Here is a 19,663-nt window from a genome sequence, read left to right as displayed (position 1 = left end):
TATACATTGGGTTGGATTTACATACACACGCACATGCATTGAGAAAGAAACAAGGATGATTTGTATATTACTATTATTATTTTCTTATTATTACTGTTATAATGTTCCTAATCCCTTTCCCTTTTGGCGGATAACGGCTTCAATTGGGTTGACAATACCACTATTTGTAACACCAAGAGAATCGCCTTGTTTCCATCTATAGAGATGAGAGAAAGTCAGTGATAGGATCGTATGTATTACATAATGTTAATATTATTTACCCCATTGCTGCTAGCATCCGGTGTCCAACATTGGCATCAGAAATAGGAGCAGCATCTGCAGCCACAACTCTAGACTGAAGTACTTCTTTGGGTGCATTTTCCTTCTTTCTTTCCTTCTTGTCTTTGGGCTTGTTCTTTTCTTTCTTCGAAAGAGTTGGTGGACCATAGATATTTTGTTTAGCCATCATTGCTTGTTGTTTGATTGACAAGGCGTTTGTAGCGTCCACTGTTTGCTGTGCCTGAGAAATGAATCGTTCAATGTAGCGTTTGTCGTTGGGGATAAATGTACGGTCTGTCTTGGTGACAGTTGTAGATCTATAGATTCAGAAATCAGTTATATTATTTCATATGATTATAAGAGCAGATCTACAATATCTACCTGTTCTCTCCGGATCCAAGACTAGTGGATTTCAAATTGTATGCTCTAGCCAACATATGGACCTGTCGTCGTTCGTTATTAGACATTGGGCTGAATTGGAAACTATATATACAAAGAAAGAAAAAACAGTTGGTTATAAGATAGCCAATCTTTCAAGAACCAAATTACATATAAAATATTTACCTAGATATAGATCCATCGTTTATGAAATCACACAAACGTCTATATTAAACCGAGGTGTTAGATACGAGCACTCATACTTCTATTATCAGCAGTTATCCACAACGCACCTGTCTATCTTTCGCATATCAATCTTTGCAATAGTCTCTTTGGTCTTCTTCTTTTCTAGTTTACGCATACGACGCTCCAGACTCTTTTGTTTCTTTTTTGCCTTTTTATCGTCATTTTCTATCAATTGACCGGCTGATATTCGTGCCTTGACACCTTTCCGAAGGCTTGAAGGAAACTCATCCAAAGCGTCCTGAAGAGAAAGACGGAACTCTTGGTCTGTCATCTCAATAAATCCATCGTTTTGAAGATGTTTACGCCTCTCTTTACGGTTCTTTGGAGGATCTGACCGAAGTTTTTCAAGATCGAGTACATCTTCATCAAGCCATCTATCGAGTGATTCGGGCTCTTTGTCAAGGTTGAATCGTTTTGAGAAATTCTTTAGATCTTCTAGACTCTCGCCCTGGAGCTCCATATTCTCCATATAGTCCTGGATCCATTCCACATCTACGTCTACATCCACGTCGTCATCAATCTCTATATCGTCGTCATCATCGTCGTCGTCGTCATCTTCGTCTTCATATTCATCTTCGTTTTCACTTTCTTCTTCATCGTCAGGGGAAGAGTCTTTGTCTTGTGCAAAACCTTTGGCCGTTCGTGATGACTCAGGTTTCTGAATAGACTTTGCATGTTCGTCAGGTATTGGTTGTTGTACAGTAGATTGAGGAATGGTTTTAACCGCTGTTTTGGTTATGGTCTGAGTGGTAGGTTTGTCCAGAACCACTTTTTTGGTGTCTGGATTTGGTGTAGGAAGGGAAACAGGCTGCTTAACATCTGCTAATGGTTGTTTAACATCCACAACAGGTGTATTGATGGATTTCTTTGTTGACAGATGTGTTTTCACATAAATTACTTCTTCTTCTTCTTCTTCGTCATCATCTGAAGTGTCGGCGCTTCCAAATAGTCTGCGTTCGTCGTCAGATGTTATATCCATTATACCTTTGGGAACGAATCCTCCGGTATGTAATAAATCAATAGATGTATCACTCCTATAATGTATACATACACACATAAATATAAATAATTTATATAGCTATATATCTGGTTATATGTATAGATTCTGAACACCTTACTCATAACTAGATTCAATTTCTGCATTATCAGTGTCTATTTCTGTCACAGATGCATTTTTTGAGGGTCGACCAGTACTTGATTCTGACTGCGAAGTAGTAGACTGTGGTTCTGGTGTGTCGTCTTTTGATGTATCTTCTACAGGTGTAGTGATAAATAATATAAATTAATTGTTTTTTTTTGACATATTCAAATACACATGCAAGTATTTAGAGAGATAGAGACAAAGCTGTACTGCCTATTGATCACAATATGACCATGATATATATATATATATGTGTATTTTTTTTACCAGGGGTATCAGACGTGGAAAAAGGTATGCCTGAGCGCGAAGGTGTGAATTGGATACCCTCCCTGTATTTAGATGATCCATGGCTCGATTGATAAGAATCCTCTTTACTGGAACCAGGTCTTTTATAATTGTTGCTGTATCCGTTCTTACTGCGACTATTATTATTGTTACGGTTGTATATGCCTTCGTATTTACTCAGGAGAGTGTCAGGGTTTGCGCTTGCAACCACAGCCGGCTTGGAAGCTTTGTGGGCAGAAGGTCTGAATGGTGATTGGGGTTCGTCATCAGAAAACTGTCCATAAACTCGAAAGTCTTCTTCTAAATTGTCCTTGGGTTGAGCTTGGAAAATATATCCATGGCTAGAAGGAGTTATTTGACGATGACCGCCTCTTCCACGTCCTCCTCTTCCACGTCGGGTATTAGACTGTTTGTTGACCATTGATGTGTGTGTTTTTGCTATAGTGTACTTGGTAAGAGTTTTTTTTTTTTTTTTTAAAAAAAAAAGGAAAGAATAAATTGAAAAGAGATATTAAAAATCCCAAGAAGACTTCCTTTTTCATAGTGAAGAAATAAAATAGAAAAAACAGGTAAAGGATACGAGTCACATCGGTATTTGAATGTGGTTTCTTGCATTTAATTTATTTATTGCTGCGGTCAAGGATTTTTGATTTGATTTTGATTTTGATTTTGATTGTATTAGTATTTTTTTTTTGGTGCACAGATTAAATTGATTGATTGCTTGATTGCTTGCTTGACACAAAAGATATGATATCTAATCTTTTAATGGCTGACAGACCTTATATCTCAAGTGAAAATGGTGGTAATTTTTATTATTATTATTTGAGACAATAGACATAGAAACAGTTCATTTAGTGAGATATATAAAATAAAATAAAAAAAATAGTATAAGTTTGAGAGGTAAGAGAAAAAAATAAGAAGAAGAAGAAGAGGGGGCTTGAAGATTATAAGAATGATTTATAAGTATCGAATGTTTAATGCGCTTTATTGGCGACAAGATAATCAGATAATGAGATGGGGGGAAGAGAGACTATGTAAGGGTATAAATAAGATAAGATAATAATAATAAAAAGAAGAAGAAGAAGAAGATAAAATAAAAGGTTGATTAAGCTCTCATAAAGATATAGATGTTTGTGTGTGTTTGTGTGTGTTTGTGCGTGTATATAGGGATAATAAAGAGTCTGCGTGCGTGCGTGTGTGTGTGTGTGTGTGTGTGTATGTGATTTGGGTTTCATTTTTTTGTTGATTTTTTTTTCCGTGTGGTTTTTGTTTTGTCTCTTTTTAATGGACGATAACAATCTGTCCTGCGCCGTCAAGTCCTTGTATGTCACTCATACTGACAACACTTGCAGTATCACTACCACTACCAGAATGATCGAGAACGATGCTCTCTCGTTTGGTAGACCGACGTTTGGCGGCTGTAATATTTGTCTCGTCAAACAGACCAATGCTGCCAATCTTGGCTACAGCCATCCGACGACGGAAGTGGAGCGACTGCTTAAACATGCTCAGAGTGGCTGAGTGCTGCATCAGTGCCTGGCGCAGATAAGACATAAAACTATAAAAGTCGCAAACAGCCACCAATCGGTCACGGCAGAAGCGATCAATAGGCAACCATGGCGGCTGTTTCTGAGCCAGCAGACTCGTAGTGGTTGGTTGGAGACGCATACGGAATTCGCACACTCGCAGCACACCACAGCATGCACATTTTGTTTTAGGTGGCATTAACACGGCTGTTGTGGTTGTAGGGGTTGAAGAATTGCTGATGTGGCTAGCAGCTGGGGAAGTAGAGGACGAAGTAGAGGATGAGGAGAAGGTTGACTGGTTCGGAAGGAAGCTTTGGATTTCACACTTGTTGCGGGTGATTGCATCAATCAGCTTGCGTCTGAACCAGGGTGACTTCCACCAGGCAGAAGCTGCATTCTGGAAGAGACAGGGATCAATGTCTTCAGCCATCACTCGCTTCATGTACGCAGTCAAGGGTATGGTGGGGTGGGTTGTGGCAGAGAGTGCCTTGAGATGAAGCTGGAACTCATCGAAGATCAGACCATCGATACGAATTGTCTTGTTGGAGATACCATGAATTGCATCTTCAAGGTTAGGGGGTCCATTTGTTGAGAATCTCAAGGATGAGGGTTGACGACGATGGCCACTGCGGGGAACATCAGGGTCTAGAGACTGGAAGCGGTCTGCACTTGCGGTCAGACTGCTGGTAGTGTTGGCACTCTGGTGAACAACTGAATCAAGGTCGACAAGAAGTTCCTTGATCTCCTTGAGCTGAGTTTCTCTCGAATCCCATGCTTGGAGAGTGGGTAACAAAAGACCATTAAGTTCTCTATTGATCCGGACGAGGCCATCTCTATTCATGACCTCATCCATCAAAATTCGGTTGAGGTTGTCGAAAAGTGCAGTAGCGATCTCCTGGACATCTTCTTCGAGTGCTTGTTTTGTTTGTTCAATGTCGGAGCGTAGTTGTTCTTCCTCGGTGAGGGCGGAAGCGAGCGAGCCGAGGTCTCGTTTGAGGTATGCTTTCTGTTCAATTTGCTGGTCGAGTTGAGTGAGGAGTTGTTTGCAGTTGAGACAGAATGTGTGGTCTATAGATGGGAGGGTGGGGTGGTGTTGGAATAACAAGGAGGGGGGGATGTCATCTTCAGGTAAAGAGGAGGCAGAGGTTGTGTCGGAAATGGTAGGATGGAAGGAGTCAAGATCGGTGGGGCCGGTAAGCTCCGAGCCATCGATACTGTTGTGTGATGAGGCTTCGAGACCATCCATAAGATTGACAGGCTTAAGGGGCATCTTCCAGTTATCAAGATCTTTGTTCTGCTGCCACTCACTCGTGGCTGCCTGTCGTCGTTCAAGTTCGCCCTCTTCAAGGTCCTCGGTGTCAAACACGGCATCAACAGTCGGAGTGATGCCCTGCTGAGTCTGGCGGAGGTAGTTGAGACACAGGACGATGGTTGCGTTCATCTGTTCGTGGTCAAGGTTAGGTAATAGCTTGTCTTCGTCAACCATGTCAGACAGGTTGACTATTGCTTCCTTGGTATTGAATTCTAGCTTTTGGAGTTTGCTTGATAGGTGGTGAATATATTGGTCTTTTTGTGACAGACCAACTAGCCAATCATTACGGTCGTATTCATATTTACGGTGTATAGTCTATAAAAAAAATAAAAAAAATAAAGATAAAGTGGGGTGAGCCACTTTTATATATATATATTATATTCTTGAATGTATTTAAATATATAGAAAGCTTATTGTTTCTGTCATTTTTTTATTTCTTTAGTATTGCTTGGAACTACACTTACTGAAAGGTCAGTTTCTAGCTCTACTACCCTAGACTCTAACTTTGAAATGATGTCTTGAGCTTGAAGTAAAAAAGGCAGGACGTCTTCTTCTGTGAATTCTTCAGTGGAAAATTGTAGTTCTTCGAGATGTTCATCCTGGAGAGAGATGGAGTCTTCGACTGCGACTGGGATTGTCATTTAGAGTTGAATGAACACACTATCGATCTCAAGTGGGTGATTAGGTACAGCCAAAAAGGTTAAAAAATAAGAGAGAGAGAGAGAAAACAGAGAAAAGAAAGAGACGAGCAAGGAAAGAGGGAAAAAGCGAACAGACGCAGTTTGAAACCAGTGCAAGTAGAAAATAATATATATATATATAAAAACCGGGAGACATTATGGCAATAGTTTACACAACCAAACCTTTCTATACACACACACACACATATATATATATATATAGAAATACGTATATACACAAAAAGGGTGTTTATTTATTTATTACTATTAAATTTCTTAAAAAAGAACCTTTAAAAGCTCTATAGACAAAGGACTAGTTGATAGCTTATGAAAAATATAATGAAGAAACCCTGTGATTTGGTGTATTATTAGATTGTATATACATATCTATATAATATAGTATAATATAATATAATATAATATAATATAATACAATATAATATGCTTTTATGTGTGTATTATATATATATAAAAAGGTTAAAAAATAAAATAAAAACAGGGCACAGACTACAAGAAGACTGGTCGAGAGGCCTATCAAAATCATATATATTTTCTTACATACAAAACAAATATTGGCAGAATTATCCCTGCATATTAAGCATTGTTCTGTTTTGTGTCTCAGTTGTCATTTGAAATACATGAATCGAATTGCTCGCCACACTTTGTTATTGCATCACCCAAAAGTGTGATCACGTGATCCGGAGCAATTTGTAGAAGATGGATTTTTCCAGTTGGGGACAGGACATTAGTTTTTTTTTTGTTCTAATGACAGCCATCCGAGGTTTTGACTATTCTAAGCGTCTAATAATTGAAAATTGCTTGGCATTTGGAAGAAGTATATATACATACATATATTACCATGGAAACTGTTTAAAAGTTGACAGGTTCCAAGTGAATGTCCCTGACCGAGGTTGCTAATCTCCAATTGATTTGTACCGGACAATATTCTCAATCATCAGAACTAACTTACAGTAGTATAGTCTATCTCACTGCAATGTTGGTCGTTCAGGTCGCAAAAAGTAAAACCAGAACGCGGTTGCACAAGCTAACCCGGGAGTCAATAAACACTTGTGCAAGGGCCAGATATTGTTTTCCAATGTACGCGGACAAGTGATTGGTTGTGGAGGGAATTGTGGTTGAAAATGACTCTTATAAAAGGGAGTTCGAGAGACAGGTCAAGAGAGAAGATCATCCCTCTTTCTCTCGTCTCTCCTTACCATGAAGTTTATCTCTGCCCTCATTGCCTTGGCTGTTGCCGCCGTCTCTGCTGACAACATCATTAGCGTCACCTCTCCCTTGACCGGTACCGTCTACACTGCTGGCAAATCCGCCATCATCACCTGGGTCAACCCTACTGTCCCTACGATCTCCCAGATTGTTTTCTCTCAGGGTCTCTCTACTGCTCTCCAGCCCGTTGCCATCATTGCCAACAATGTAGAGACTGCCTCCGGTACCTACACCTGGGCCATTCCCGCCGATACCCCTGCCGGTACTGACTACGCCTTTGTCTTTGGCACCTCCCCCAACCAGTCCTACACCGGTCAGTTCACCATCAAGGCTGCTTCCGGTGATGCTGCTGCCGCTGCCCCTGCTGCCTCTTCTGCTGCTTCCCCCGTTGGTGCTTCCTCCTCTGGATCCAAGGCTCCCGCTGCTGCCTCTAGTTCCGCTGGAACCAAGGCCGCCGCTAGCTCTGCTGCTGCCCCTGCTGCTTCCGGCACCAGTGGCTCTACCAAGAACGTTGCTGCTGTCGGTACCATTGCCCTCGTTGGTGCTGCCGTTGCTGCTCTCCTTTAAAAATTCTAAACGCGTAGCGTTTTGTTTTTTTCTTTCTTTCTTTTACTCTAGCATCCTACTACTGTACAACTTATTAAACTTCATTTTCAAGAAAGGGGATCCCTTCTCTAATTGTATTTTAGGTCTTTCTTGACTGATTTACTTATTACCAATAAATAAATAAATAAATAAATAAATAAATTATTTTGACCTACCACTTAATACTCGTCACACTTCATTAAATGTACACCAGACCCAATGGGTGAAAATCATAAATAGCAAATTTATACTGTTATCCCAATCGATCGTCGTCTTTCTTTATTAGTGTTACAAATATCGTTTGTAAATGATTTGCACCAATTATAGGATCTCTTGGTCTATTTCTGGGAGCCAAATGAAAAATACGTCGATGAACGGACGGCTCAATCGCGGAACCTCTTTCACTATTTCGGATGACAATTCAACGTGTTTTTATTTATTTATTTATTTATTTTTACTGAAATACGGATACTTAAACGTAAAAGGAGAATATCGATAATTGTATGTAACCAATACACATCTCAATATCTTACAAATCAACCCACACATTGGTGCAAATGTCATATCGTGATTGACCTTTCTTTTTTATACAAAATGTAGATTCCTTATAGTACTATTTACCAACAAGAATCCATACATATTAAATCAAATTAAACACACATATATTATATATTTAATCTGTATGTTTTTAAATAAAAAAACCTACAAGTGGATAATATTTCCTTGGATAATATTTCTTCATTTCCACAACCTCTTGTCAGACTGAGTCTAGATAAGTTTAGGAAAGACATGTGAGTCTCGGTTGAATAGTTACAGACCAAGTGTACGTGTCAAAGATCACCTATTACCATTTTCCCCCTCATTCTTTTTACTTTTCTTTTTTTTTTTACTTAGTTTTCGTACCATTTCCAAAATCTGTCGGACTTTATTTTGTTTTTTCGGACAAAGTCAATGTTTAATTTCAAAAAAAAAATATCCTACTTTATTTGGACATATTTTTTTTATATAGTTGATGTAGACCGATTAAAAGGGTCAAATACATATTAGATAAAATGAAGTGTTCACAGTACCATCTCTTCCATCATATGAAAATCTTTTCTTGCAGAATTCTCCTTTTGGCCTTATAGCTTATGATACATATTCTCCCTCACAAGCATGGTCTTTTTTTTTTTTAAAGAAAAAAAAAATCAAAGTGGCAATGAAAGAAAACTAGTCAGTCAGGGTCGTTTGAACTTTTTTTTGAACCTCTAGTCTGTCCACACCAACTGTATAAAGGAGATTGTCCAAATTAAGTAAAATAACATACAATTATTGAAAAAACGACTATCCAATCAAAAAGTTTTAATTTAAACAATTTACTTTTTTGAAAGTCGAGTGTTAAAATATATTTTGTCCGAAGACCAAGTAAGAGAAAAAAAAATTGCAGGCCAAGCTCGGTTACGACATAAGTTTGTATTGCGTTCTGGAATTTAGTTTGCTGGTTTATAAAAAAAAAAGATCAATGGAATATGGTCGTACTTGACTTGGACCCCTTTTTCCTTCTCAACTCCCGGTCCGCTTACCATGCTCAAGAATTTCGGTGTCTATTTTTAATAACCTAAAAATACAATACTTTTTTTGTATTTTGTATTTTTTTAAAAATAAAAATAAAAATACAGAGTGAGAGTGAGAAAAAGGTATTGCGATGTCTTGAAACTATACTTGCACCAATTACGGACTGTAAGCCGAAGAGTATGGTACAATTCCTGGTAAAGAACAAATGAAGAATAATAGATACCAATGCTTAAGATCTCACAAAGTGACTTTTTTTTATGTACACAAGTTTTGTACTCTCAGTTGTTGACACCTTGCCTTCCAATCGACCAAGAAAACAAGTCAATGAGTGTATGTCTTTCAACTGATACGGAAAAGTGACTTTATTTGCTTTTAAGAAATAAAAACATAAAAAGGTTTGTGTAGGTGGTAATGATGACAAGTCATTCTTTTTTATATGTATCCTAAATAACAATTTTATTTATTTTTGAATATCTTATAAAAGAAATCGGGTTTATTACAGCCGTAATCCGCACTTAAAAAAAAATCCAAAAAATAAAAATGAACACCCATTCGTCAACCTCTAGAAAAGTGTGGGAGTCTGGGTGGTTAAAGTTCAAGTTTTTTCTGGTTTGTTTGTATAATGGATAACTCTCCTCTACGGATTGGTAGAAATCTTTCTTTCTTTTCTTTTTTTTTGAATAAATTTGTACTCTTTATTCTTCATTATATGCTTCAGTTAGCAAAGACTCTTGCTATGTTATTATAACTTCTTTATTAGGCAACGAATTTCAGAATAAGGATAAAAGTCTTTTCTGGCTATCATACATTTTCATTGATTCGAATCCATGATAAGGTAAAATATATAAAGGAAAAGTAAATGGAGGGGCACAGCAAGAGTCTCCGCTCTTAGGGTAATAGCGATAGGCCCATCGGTCTTTGGTCTCGGCCAAAATATATATATATATCTTATGTCATTGGCAGCAAAAGACGGTAATGTTGAAAAATGTCGTCAACAACATTTCCTAATGGTTTGGGTACTGATGCTGTCCGTGTCAGGTCCAATACATTATTATCACCGCCGCTCTGAAATGATTAATACAAAAGTATATTGCTTTGCACTTTTAATCTAGTCCTTTTTACTTGCAAATGCTCGATCAACATCACGACTCTATTCCTCCAACTAAGATTCTTGGAGTCGGCTACTTTGATTACTATAAGGATCACTGACAGCTGCATTGAAATTACCTTTTATTCATATACCTCTTTATGTAAATTAGTAACTGGCATTCGAAAATGACTTTTTTTTTTTTTTTAAAAGAAAAGGCATGTCTGTCGATTATTTCTACTCGATCTTTAAAGCTAATCTTACTATTTAAAAAGAGTGTTGATATACATATACTACTCTGCTTATATTTATTTTTCTACTGTGCCAACTGCATGACATGTTACACTTTGGCGTCAACCCCTGGCATGAAACACACCTAAAAGAGGTGAAGTTTATCCTTAGTGACACAAAGCTGGAATACCATTATTATTATTTGAAGAAAAAACCATGCTTTTGTGAACTCTGTCTCTTTTTAGGTATTTCATTTGAAACATATATTTCTTAAAAAGTCACACCGTTTACACACCAGAACACCACATTATTCTACTCCATAATAGCTCCAGCCTCAGGGACGCTAGGTCTGTCTGTGTAAAGTAGACTATATTACAAGTAGTACGATACACTTGAAACTGCTCTACAGCACGTAGTAGTTGGTTACAGTCATTTGCTTCATATAGCTCATGTGAGCTATGATAGTAAATTTGCCTTATTATTCTTTATTTTCTTTTGCCAAGAGACTAAAAGGCTGAAACTTGTACCTAGAAAACATTAAATACCTTTTTTTTTTTCAATTTAAAAATAGTTACGAGTTCATTTTTGCAATTTATATATTTAATTTTGTTTGTAGATTGATGTGAATTTGTAATGGCTCAAGTGCTTAGCCATATTAAATATCATAATGTTGGACTGAATGGAATACATTAGAGAATCATATACTTTTAGGATAATTGTGAAACGAGTTGGTCTATAGCTTGTAAGAACTTTTGGAAGATCATAACAATTTGTAGTAAGATCACGGGTTAGGTATTCATATCACTCCAGAATTGTATTTAATGATGTATAATGTAATTCATATATATATATCTAATTTTATGAGAAAACTAGAGCAGTAATTGGAACAACCTTAGTAAAAAGCAATATACAGTGCTCCGACTTATTGAGCTTATATATTTTTCTGGAAATGTTATTCTACTTTTGATGTATATAGATCTGATTTATTACAATGGTTATGCTACTGAAAACGCAAAATTAAAAATAAGATATATTGTTAAGATCAGAGAAAATTGTTAATTAGACAGTTATGAGTATAGAGTATTCTCCAAAAATTACCCTTGCACCATGGTAAGACACATTTAATCTTAAAAGTAAGGGAAAATGGAAATTACCGAATACATAGTATGTTTTCGTTCACCCGTTAATTGATAGTCGGTAATCAATAATCAGTAATCGGTAATTCAGTACTGCTTATTTATTTTTTTTAGTAAAAGCAGCTAATTAGTGCACCTTCTATCCACCCAACTGGTCTGCTTAATTTTTTCTGCAGGTATATACTATTCTTTTGTAATCTAAAATAATCTAGCATTTTGATTATATACATTATAACCCAATGTCGCATAGATTAGCATTAAACGCAAAAAAAGGGTAAAAGAATAACATGTCTGTCACTAGTAGCCAAACCATCATTTATTCATTGGTTGGATAATAATATTCTCACGGGCAGATCATGGTCGATCCTTTCTTTACTTTTCTTTTTTTGTGGAGCCGCTATTATAAGCTCAGGTTTGATTACACGATAAATAATGATTATATAATAATCACCATACTTTATTCTTGGTGTGTCTCTTAGCGTTTAATCTGCCTTGTTTTGATACAAATAGTTTCTCTGTACCAATAATTACAAAACATACTTCATTTGTAGTATATATAAAAAAAGTCTTGCTTGGATACATTATTCCAAGACTATAAATCGCACAACATTAAAATTTCATTTGTTTGATTTACTCAGAGTATTCCTTCTTTTCTGCAACAATAATGATAAGAATTGTGACACAACTCTTTTGTTTACTATTTATTGTTTGTATAGTTCTTTTGCTCAGAATCTTTGTATACTGCATTTAACGTATGCTTAAGTATGCAGAATATTGCGCCATATGCCCAGTATCTTTAATCTTTATAGAATGCTTTATACAAACGACAAAATAAATGCCCAGATATCACATGCACTACAATAAGTACAGATAGACCTGTATAATAATCTTATTCAAAACTTCTATACTGTTCAAGTATATTTGGCCTTTACTCATTACTTTAGAAGAATTCATAAATATTATTTTCTTCTTTTCGTGCCTTTTTGGTGGCAGTAGTTTATTCATTGTACGATAATAAATTCTTCTAATTATACAAATAGTTCGGTAAATAGGTAAATATGTTAATATGATAGCCTAGTATAACTATTATTAATACAGTAGGGTATTACTATGTACTAAATGATTATAAAGTCTGTTATCTTTTTTTTGTATTTTTTTATTGGAAATCAACTCAAAAACCTGTTATCCATATCGAGATCTATATGAATATTGGTTTGATATTGATCAAGCAAGCCTGACCGCTATTAATAAACTTTATAAACAGCTTTACTTAGTAAACCAAATCTCAAAATCTCGATTTTTCTTTAGTTGTATACCACGAGGGAACTTTGCAATCAAACATCGTTATATGGTATAAATATCCAAAATCTCATTAGTAAATGTTATTTTAGAGTGGACAAATGGGATGTTTTGATCAACATTTGAGCAATCGCTGTCAAATAACGCTCAAATGGTGGATCTTGACGTATCAAAAAAAAGTTACTTATAAATATAAGCAGAATTTTGGTAATAATTTTGGATGTAAAGCTGATTTTTTTTCTATGTAAGTTATTGTTTTGATGAAAGCAATTATTCATTTCAGTAGTAAGTTCTATAATATTCAAAGTATAATAATTTTCTGCTCAAGCTAAATTTGCTCTCTGTAGTGGCGTCAAGTGAAAGAGCCTAGAGTTTATATGTAATTACTAAAAAAAAAAGAGGGGGGGGGGGGGGGTCATGTATTAGTCATTATAGCTCTTGATATATTGATAGCAATATGATTTCGTTTCCCCCACTATTATCAATATATTAAACTTTGACTGTATTCATCTCATCTATCTATCTCAAGCTGGGAGCCTATAAAAAGCTATAGCCTTTTGTATTATATCACCCATTAGCTGAAATATGCATAATGTCTTGCAATAAGTTATCATAGCTCGACATACAGTAAGATAAAGTATATGTGGGAGCACGTACTATTATTAGTAGTTGTAGAGAATCCAGCTTTAAGCACATATAATGCGAAGAGATAGTACTGAATATATTGAGCGCATCTTGCTTTTATAAGTTAGTAGTTTTTATACATGTAGTGAATAAATATATATATATATATACATATATTTATATCATTTTTGTCTCCAAAGCTACTTACGCCTTGTAATCTGTCCATAGAACTGGTGGATTATTCAATAATTACATTGGGTAAACTTGAAAGAACTGTGTGTGTGTGTATAAAAAAAGGGGGTTTCTTTTATAAATTCCAACCTAACTGGCAAAGTATTTGCCTCATGTATTGTAATTGACATTCTAAATTGCGCAATGGTGAGATCGTGTCTACTGTAAATGATTGAAGATTGATTCCATTGTCAATATAACTAATTCATGTGTAATTGATCGAGTGATCAACTCTCATTGCCAATTTTCATCTTTCGTTAAATTTGCACTTTACTCAAAATGCATTTGTTTCCAAAAGAGCTTGTATAGATGTATTTTTCTTTTGTTTCTTATTATACAAGTTGTCCAAGAATTCGACTATATGATTATGTGGTATGTATTATGAGTTCCATTGGATAGCACTTAAAAGACTATCTCTTCCTTTTTACGGTATAATATATGTGTATAGATGTAGAGGTCCTGGAATATACAATGAGACTTATGTGTCAAGAATTTTATTTTTAAATTATTTAATAAACATTTATCTATGTTTACATGTGCTTACTCAGTATATGTTCAAGGCATATTTCATTTTCTCGTACACAGTAAAGCTAATTGCCACCATCGGAATCACTTTGATGTAACCAATGGTAAGCCCCACATAAAAGCCTTTGAGCCCCTTTGACTTGAATATATCTTTGGTTGTTTTTACAAAACCAACAAAGACAGTTGGATCCAATAGACCTCCGACTTGCATTCTCCTCCGAATTACCTATTTCACATTAAGCCTTAAAAACCTTTGTCCCTAATATGTATTCTTTCATCGTCCAAAAAAAAACTTACCTCGAGTGGATAACTACTTGTCTGAGCTACCAAACCAGCCACACCTCCACAAAACAATTCAGCCCATGTTTTTAAGGGTGGTTTATCCACAATTCGTTGTTGTTGAACTGTAAGGTTGCTTTTAGCTGGATCAAAATCGACTACATCAGGCTTGAGTGTGTACTTTGTTGCAATTGGGTTGTAACGGCAGAATTGAGTGACAATGTGGTATGTCCAGAACGATACTCCTGCGTATGGTATCATTCCTACTACTGTTGGTAGAAATCCTCGGTAAAAATTTAATATATTCAATTGCATAAAACCCCGAGAAGCAGCAGGTTCATGATAAATTTGTCGACATGTTGCTATCACACTTGATCCTTTTGATCTATCTTGCTTGACTTCGTACGCCAGGCGCACTCTAACAAGGTCGAGCGGGTATGTGAATAAAACGGATGTTACACCTAAAGGGCAAATATAAAAGTCAATAAATATACTACATTAGTCAGGGGATTTACTTTTTACTCTAGTAAGTCAGTCAGCCAATAGGTTTTACCTGCTAAAGAGCCTGCAACGAATTGTTTTGCTGGTGTTTCGGCTTGCTTTGTAGGCATAAGTAGCTTAAGTAAAAAGTTAGCCATACTCACATACACAACTTTTTTTCTTTCTCTACTCTCTTCCTAAGCTATAATATTTTTATATATATACTTACTGCTCTATATTGTTCATATGCGACAAATTTGATAGCAGCATAGGGGAAAATTCTAAGGAGTGTAACAGAATGGCCCTGGAAGAGTCCCCTTGTACCAGAGGTGGTAAATATATCACGACCGGCCTTGAATGCACCAGTAAATGTACCTACCACACCATACTTAGCGTACCATACTATGCGTACTCTATCTCTTTCTATCTCTGTAGCTTACCTGCATATTTATCAAATATAGGGTTTCCGGCTTGGAACAGAATCTTGACTCTGTCTAATGGCGCGATCGCAGTTTTTGCCTAAATCGCGTCATTCGTAACTTGTCATTTACAAAGCTAATGGTTTAATGGCTTACCATGCAACCTGCTAATCCACCTGCAAGTCCGGATCTGATTACGTAGTCTAAACTTTGGGTTTTTTGCTGTCTGTCTTTTTGCTGAAGCGCATTCCTAGGTGTGGTATGTTTGTGTTGAGCTGTGAGAGTTGTCGAGAGTTGCTCTTGTCCCTGCTGCGGTTGTTGCATTATGTTTATTCTGTTAAATGTGTATATATATATTTATATAATTTTTATTAATTAATAACTGAGGTTTTATAGAGTAAAAGTGTAAAATGGAAAGGAAGTTTCGGGAAAAAAATAAGCAAGACTCAAAACAAGAGTGAGAAAGTGACGCTCGTTATCATATGAAGATGAGTTTGGAAAGTCCGGGGATAACATTTTGTACTTGGCTTTGGTGTAGCGGAGATAGCAATCGTTACACTTCTTCTATTTAAGGTATCTCACAGGATATTGACAAGCAGATAATTGTTTAAATCCGTGAGAAAATATAGGAATTGCAAGAATGTATAGTAACGTGGCGATCGAAGAAAGAAAAAGAGTATGCATGAGGAAGACCCGTCCAAGGTGAAATTGCTTAAAAGTTCTTACTAATCGAAAGCCTCGATTGATGTTTCAATTATTTTCACTCCTTTTTTAATCTATTTATTTTATAGGAATAAATAATTGAAATAGGCGTCCTTTATCGAGCTACAATTGTATAATTCTGGCATTGATACCACTAATAAATAGGGAAATAGCTGACTGTGGATCAAATTATATATAAAAGACCAATAGGTATACCAATGAGCACCAGAATTGGTGATTTCCGAAGCGCTGGAAAGATCGGGCATTTTTATTGAAAATGTGGGGATTCTCCATGGTCTTCTCCACATGTAGCACCTTGAATCTGGTTACTTTAAATAATTTTAAGCTGTGAATAAAGGAATCAGGAGCAGGGTTATGCTCCTATAATTTAATAGCTTAGCCATACAAAACTTTTCCCTTAAGATTTAAATTACTTTTTGAATCCTTGAAGAATAAGACTGCAGTACTTTCACGCTTATTTCAAATAAGCATTCTAAAAATACCACTGTTTTTTTAAGAATAAGGAAATAAATCAGGAAAGATGCCTTTGAAAATCTAGGATTTGTTCTTTATTTTTAGCAATATAGCTATGTCAGGACGTAAAAATTAGTCATTGAGAGCTGAATCTCCTAACAGCTTTGAAACTTTGTATTGGTATGTCATGGAATATCACAATGTTATATTCTTTCAAACGTTACTTGCTTACATAACCACAAAGAGACCAGAAACAGAAAGACTTTTTTTTTTTAAAAAAAAGAAACCCCACAATTTTCTTTTTTCCAAGTGAGGTAAGTCTCGGTCAAATACAAGTCACAAAAACAGTATTTTGGTTTGAGATTAGCAATTCAGGTCCCTGCATCTACCATGCCAAAAGAATCTAGATCGCGATCCTCTAAAGCTGGAAAAACACCAGCACCTGTTCCTCCTCCTCCAAACAAACCGCAACAATGTCATTTCTATGTTGCCCGAAAGAGCAGATATTGCAGTCTCCCAGCAAAACGCACTAACAAATTCTGTGGTGAACACTTGGCAGAACAACAAAAGGCTGGAGATACCGAGACTTTACGTCGAATTCCTTGTCCTTACGATCCTTCACAGTAGGTGATCAAGACTTTTCCTGTTTTTCTTTTCCTTTATACTAGTATTGTTTTCCTGACTTTGTTTAATTTTAAAAGCACAATCTTTGAAATTAATCTTGAGCACCACATGCAAACACGATGCAATGCACGACCAAAGGAGCAAGAACAATTTTATTCGCTTAATGTCAACTGCACTCTTGCTCTCACACAAGAGGAACTTGATTTCCAAAAGACAATCCAGTCCCACAAGAATATGTACTCTCTACCTTGGATTGCCCGTATTCAACTCAGCAAATTGCAGAAAGAAGACATGAGATCAGTCGCAGAGAAAGTAGAAAAGGTTTATAAAGAATATGTACCAAAAATTGAACAAGTCATACTGACCAATCCTGCGACAGCCAGTCCTCGGTAAGTTATTACCTTATATATATATAATTTCAACCAACCACAATAAAAGCTTACGCCCGTGAGATTGTAGCACTGCTGAAAGATTTGTTAAGCATCTTGATCAGCAGGTAAAAAATAAAGAATGTTTAGGACTTTTAGTGTTCAAGAGGTGGATATAACCGAGTGCATGACTCTAAATGGCTTGTGATAAACCCTTTAGTCTTCTTTGCTTGGTCATATGGTTCAAAGAGGAATGCTGGATGACAAGAAGGCATGTTTCGTTGAGTTTGGTGCAGGCAGAGGTATTAGATACAAACATATCTGTATTCACATCCAATACTAATATTTACCAACTATATATGATATGTCTCTAGGTGAGCTCTCTGGTTTCTTGAAGAAGGCATTGGACGAAAAGAATGGAGAGGCTACTTATGTTCTGGTCGACCGTAAAAATGTGAAAAGCAAGGTACACACGAAAAGAAGAAAAAAATGTCAAAATTAAAGCGACTAAGTAAGGTTTATTCGAGTAGTTGGATCCATTCTTGAAAGGTACAGATGCCACACACTCAGTAGTCCAGCGAGTTCTTATTGACATCAAGGATCTGGATCTGAGCAAGGTTCAGGCTTTGATGAACGAGAACCAAGAGATGAAAAAGGTGGTAGTTCTCTCCAAGCATCTCTGTGGAAGTGCGACCGATATTACCTTGAAATGCCTGATGAACTATGTGACAAACCAAAGAGAAGCAGGAAATCTGTAGGTCTTGACGGAAAGGAGATTAAAACTTATGAAAAAGGTTTGACTCATTGTGGGTGCTGTGTGACTCTTAGTAAGCCTATCTCGGGTATAATCATTGCCTTATGCTGCCATCAATTATGTCGCTATGAAATGTACCCTAATCATGAATACTTGAAGCAAACGAACATTTCAAGGGTTGAGTTCGACCGTTTGAGTAAGATGAGCAGCTGGGCTACCAGTGGCCCTACGTATGATCCAAAGAAATCAATCACCGAGACAGAAAATGTACCATTAACGGAAGAAGAAGAAGAAGAGTTGGCTGATCATGCAGATGCAGGACAGGAAGAAGGGGATGCAGACCAGACCAGGTAAATACATACACATACATATTAAACCTTTTGAGGGCTATATTTAGTACCGTCACGACAAGACATATTTTTTTGCTTACTCGTTTGTATTGGATTCTTCTCAGCAATCACTACTCTGGGTGGGATTCTAGTGAGCGTGAAAAAATAGGCTATGAGTGTAAGCGCGTTTTAGATGCTGGAAGAATGCGTTACCTTCAGGAACACGGGTTTAAGGTTGAACTTGTGTACTATGTGGATCCTAAGACTAGTCTAGAGAATTGTGCATTAATTGCAACACCCGAATAGACAAAACAACCTAAATACTATTAGAGCATGGAAGGCCGTGTGTAAATATTTGGCCTTTACCAAAACTTATTCAATAATACATATATATCAAATATTTGCTATTCTTTTTTTTTTGGAAAATTGTAAACATTAAAAAGAAATCCATGAAGGATATTCAGAATTCAATGCTGCTTCCAGTAATATATAAAAGGTTTCTTTGGTGTGTTTCGTATAACAGATAATACTTAAAAATAATATATTCTTTTTTAATACTACTTTGTGCAACCATGAACAGTCACCTTTACCCTGTGTTTTCTCTTTGTGCCAAAATAAGAAATATAAAAATGATCCTGCTTTCATACTTTAATTTACACTCAGACAATCGTCTCTAGACAACCAAATAAAAAAATACTGCGGTCAAAGATCTGATCTATAAGAAAGGGTCTAAAACTAAAAAAAAACCTTTTATGGTATTTCCAATATTTATTTTTTTGGAGGGCCTACATGCCTTTTAGATTGAATTATCTTTATTATTCTTGTTGGCAAGAGCGGTGCAAAATATGTCAGTCATAATGAATATATATATATATATACTGATTTATATAAATTAGATGTGAAGGACAT

At 36.2% G+C, this 19,663-nt stretch overlaps 6 protein-coding genes across 6 annotated transcripts; 2 read left to right on the top strand and 4 right to left on the bottom strand.

The window, feature by feature from the left end:
- Positions 1 to 8: 8 nt before the first annotated feature.
- On the bottom strand, positions 9 to 750 carry PHYBLDRAFT_157494 (hypothetical protein). The gene is made up of 3 exons (XM_018433626.1): positions 640 to 750; positions 261 to 575; positions 9 to 196 (listed from the first exon to the last, which is right to left on the bottom strand). The coding sequence occupies exons 1-3, from the start codon at positions 723 to 725 to the stop codon at positions 97 to 99; spliced, it is 501 nt and encodes a 166-aa protein (XP_018296266.1). The 5' UTR covers positions 726 to 750; the 3' UTR covers positions 9 to 96.
- A 1,114-nt stretch (positions 751 to 1,864) lies between these two features.
- Positions 1,865 to 2,748, bottom strand: PHYBLDRAFT_157493 (hypothetical protein; the record flags this gene model as incomplete). Its single annotated transcript, XM_018433625.1, has 3 exons — positions 2,291 to 2,748; positions 2,001 to 2,136; positions 1,865 to 1,916 (listed from the first exon to the last, which is right to left on the bottom strand). Coding segments are annotated over exons 1-2 (548 nt in total), but the record flags the coding sequence as incomplete, so codon positions are not given.
- Positions 2,749 to 3,267: 519 nt separating this feature from the next.
- PHYBLDRAFT_185136 (hypothetical protein) lies at positions 3,268 to 5,832 on the bottom strand. Its single transcript, XM_018439037.1, has 2 exons — positions 5,611 to 5,832; positions 3,268 to 5,461 (listed from the first exon to the last, which is right to left on the bottom strand). The coding sequence occupies exons 1-2, from the start codon at positions 5,785 to 5,787 to the stop codon at positions 3,590 to 3,592; spliced, it is 2,049 nt and encodes a 682-aa protein (XP_018296264.1). The 5' UTR covers positions 5,788 to 5,832; the 3' UTR covers positions 3,268 to 3,589.
- Positions 5,833 to 10,177: 4,345 nt separating this feature from the next.
- On the top strand, positions 10,178 to 10,401 carry PHYBLDRAFT_140324 (hypothetical protein; the record flags this gene model as incomplete). The annotated part of the gene is made up of 2 exons (XM_018430382.1): positions 10,178 to 10,230; positions 10,305 to 10,401. The coding sequence occupies 2 exons, from the start codon at positions 10,178 to 10,180 to the stop codon at positions 10,399 to 10,401; spliced, it is 150 nt and encodes a 49-aa protein (XP_018296263.1).
- A 3,943-nt stretch (positions 10,402 to 14,344) lies between these two features.
- On the bottom strand, positions 14,345 to 15,827 carry PHYBLDRAFT_154339 (hypothetical protein; the record flags this gene model as incomplete). The annotated part of the gene is made up of 6 exons (XM_018433312.1): positions 14,345 to 14,551; positions 14,623 to 15,065; positions 15,158 to 15,221; positions 15,314 to 15,459; positions 15,525 to 15,603; positions 15,660 to 15,827. The coding sequence occupies 6 exons, from the start codon at positions 15,825 to 15,827 to the stop codon at positions 14,345 to 14,347; spliced, it is 1,107 nt and encodes a 368-aa protein (XP_018296262.1).
- Positions 15,828 to 17,069: 1,242 nt separating this feature from the next.
- Positions 17,070 to 19,167, top strand: PHYBLDRAFT_80165 (hypothetical protein; the record flags this gene model as incomplete). The annotated part of the gene is made up of 8 exons (XM_018443562.1): positions 17,070 to 17,302; positions 17,381 to 17,692; positions 17,763 to 17,799; positions 17,892 to 17,973; positions 18,046 to 18,137; positions 18,202 to 18,425; positions 18,500 to 18,775; positions 18,880 to 19,167. The coding sequence occupies 8 exons, from the start codon at positions 17,070 to 17,072 to the stop codon at positions 19,058 to 19,060; spliced, it is 1,437 nt and encodes a 478-aa protein (XP_018296261.1). The 3' UTR covers positions 19,061 to 19,167.
- Between the last annotated feature and the right edge of the window lie 496 nt (positions 19,168 to 19,663).

This window comes from Phycomyces blakesleeanus, assembly GCF_001638985.1.
Source record: "Phycomyces blakesleeanus NRRL 1555(-) unplaced genomic scaffold PHYBLscaffold_3, whole genome shotgun sequence".
NCBI classification, from domain to species: domain Eukaryota; kingdom Fungi; phylum Mucoromycota; class Mucoromycetes; order Mucorales; family Phycomycetaceae; genus Phycomyces; species Phycomyces blakesleeanus.
The sequence above is the reverse complement of the archived record's forward strand: the minus strand, read 5'-3'. Positions and strand labels throughout refer to the sequence as shown.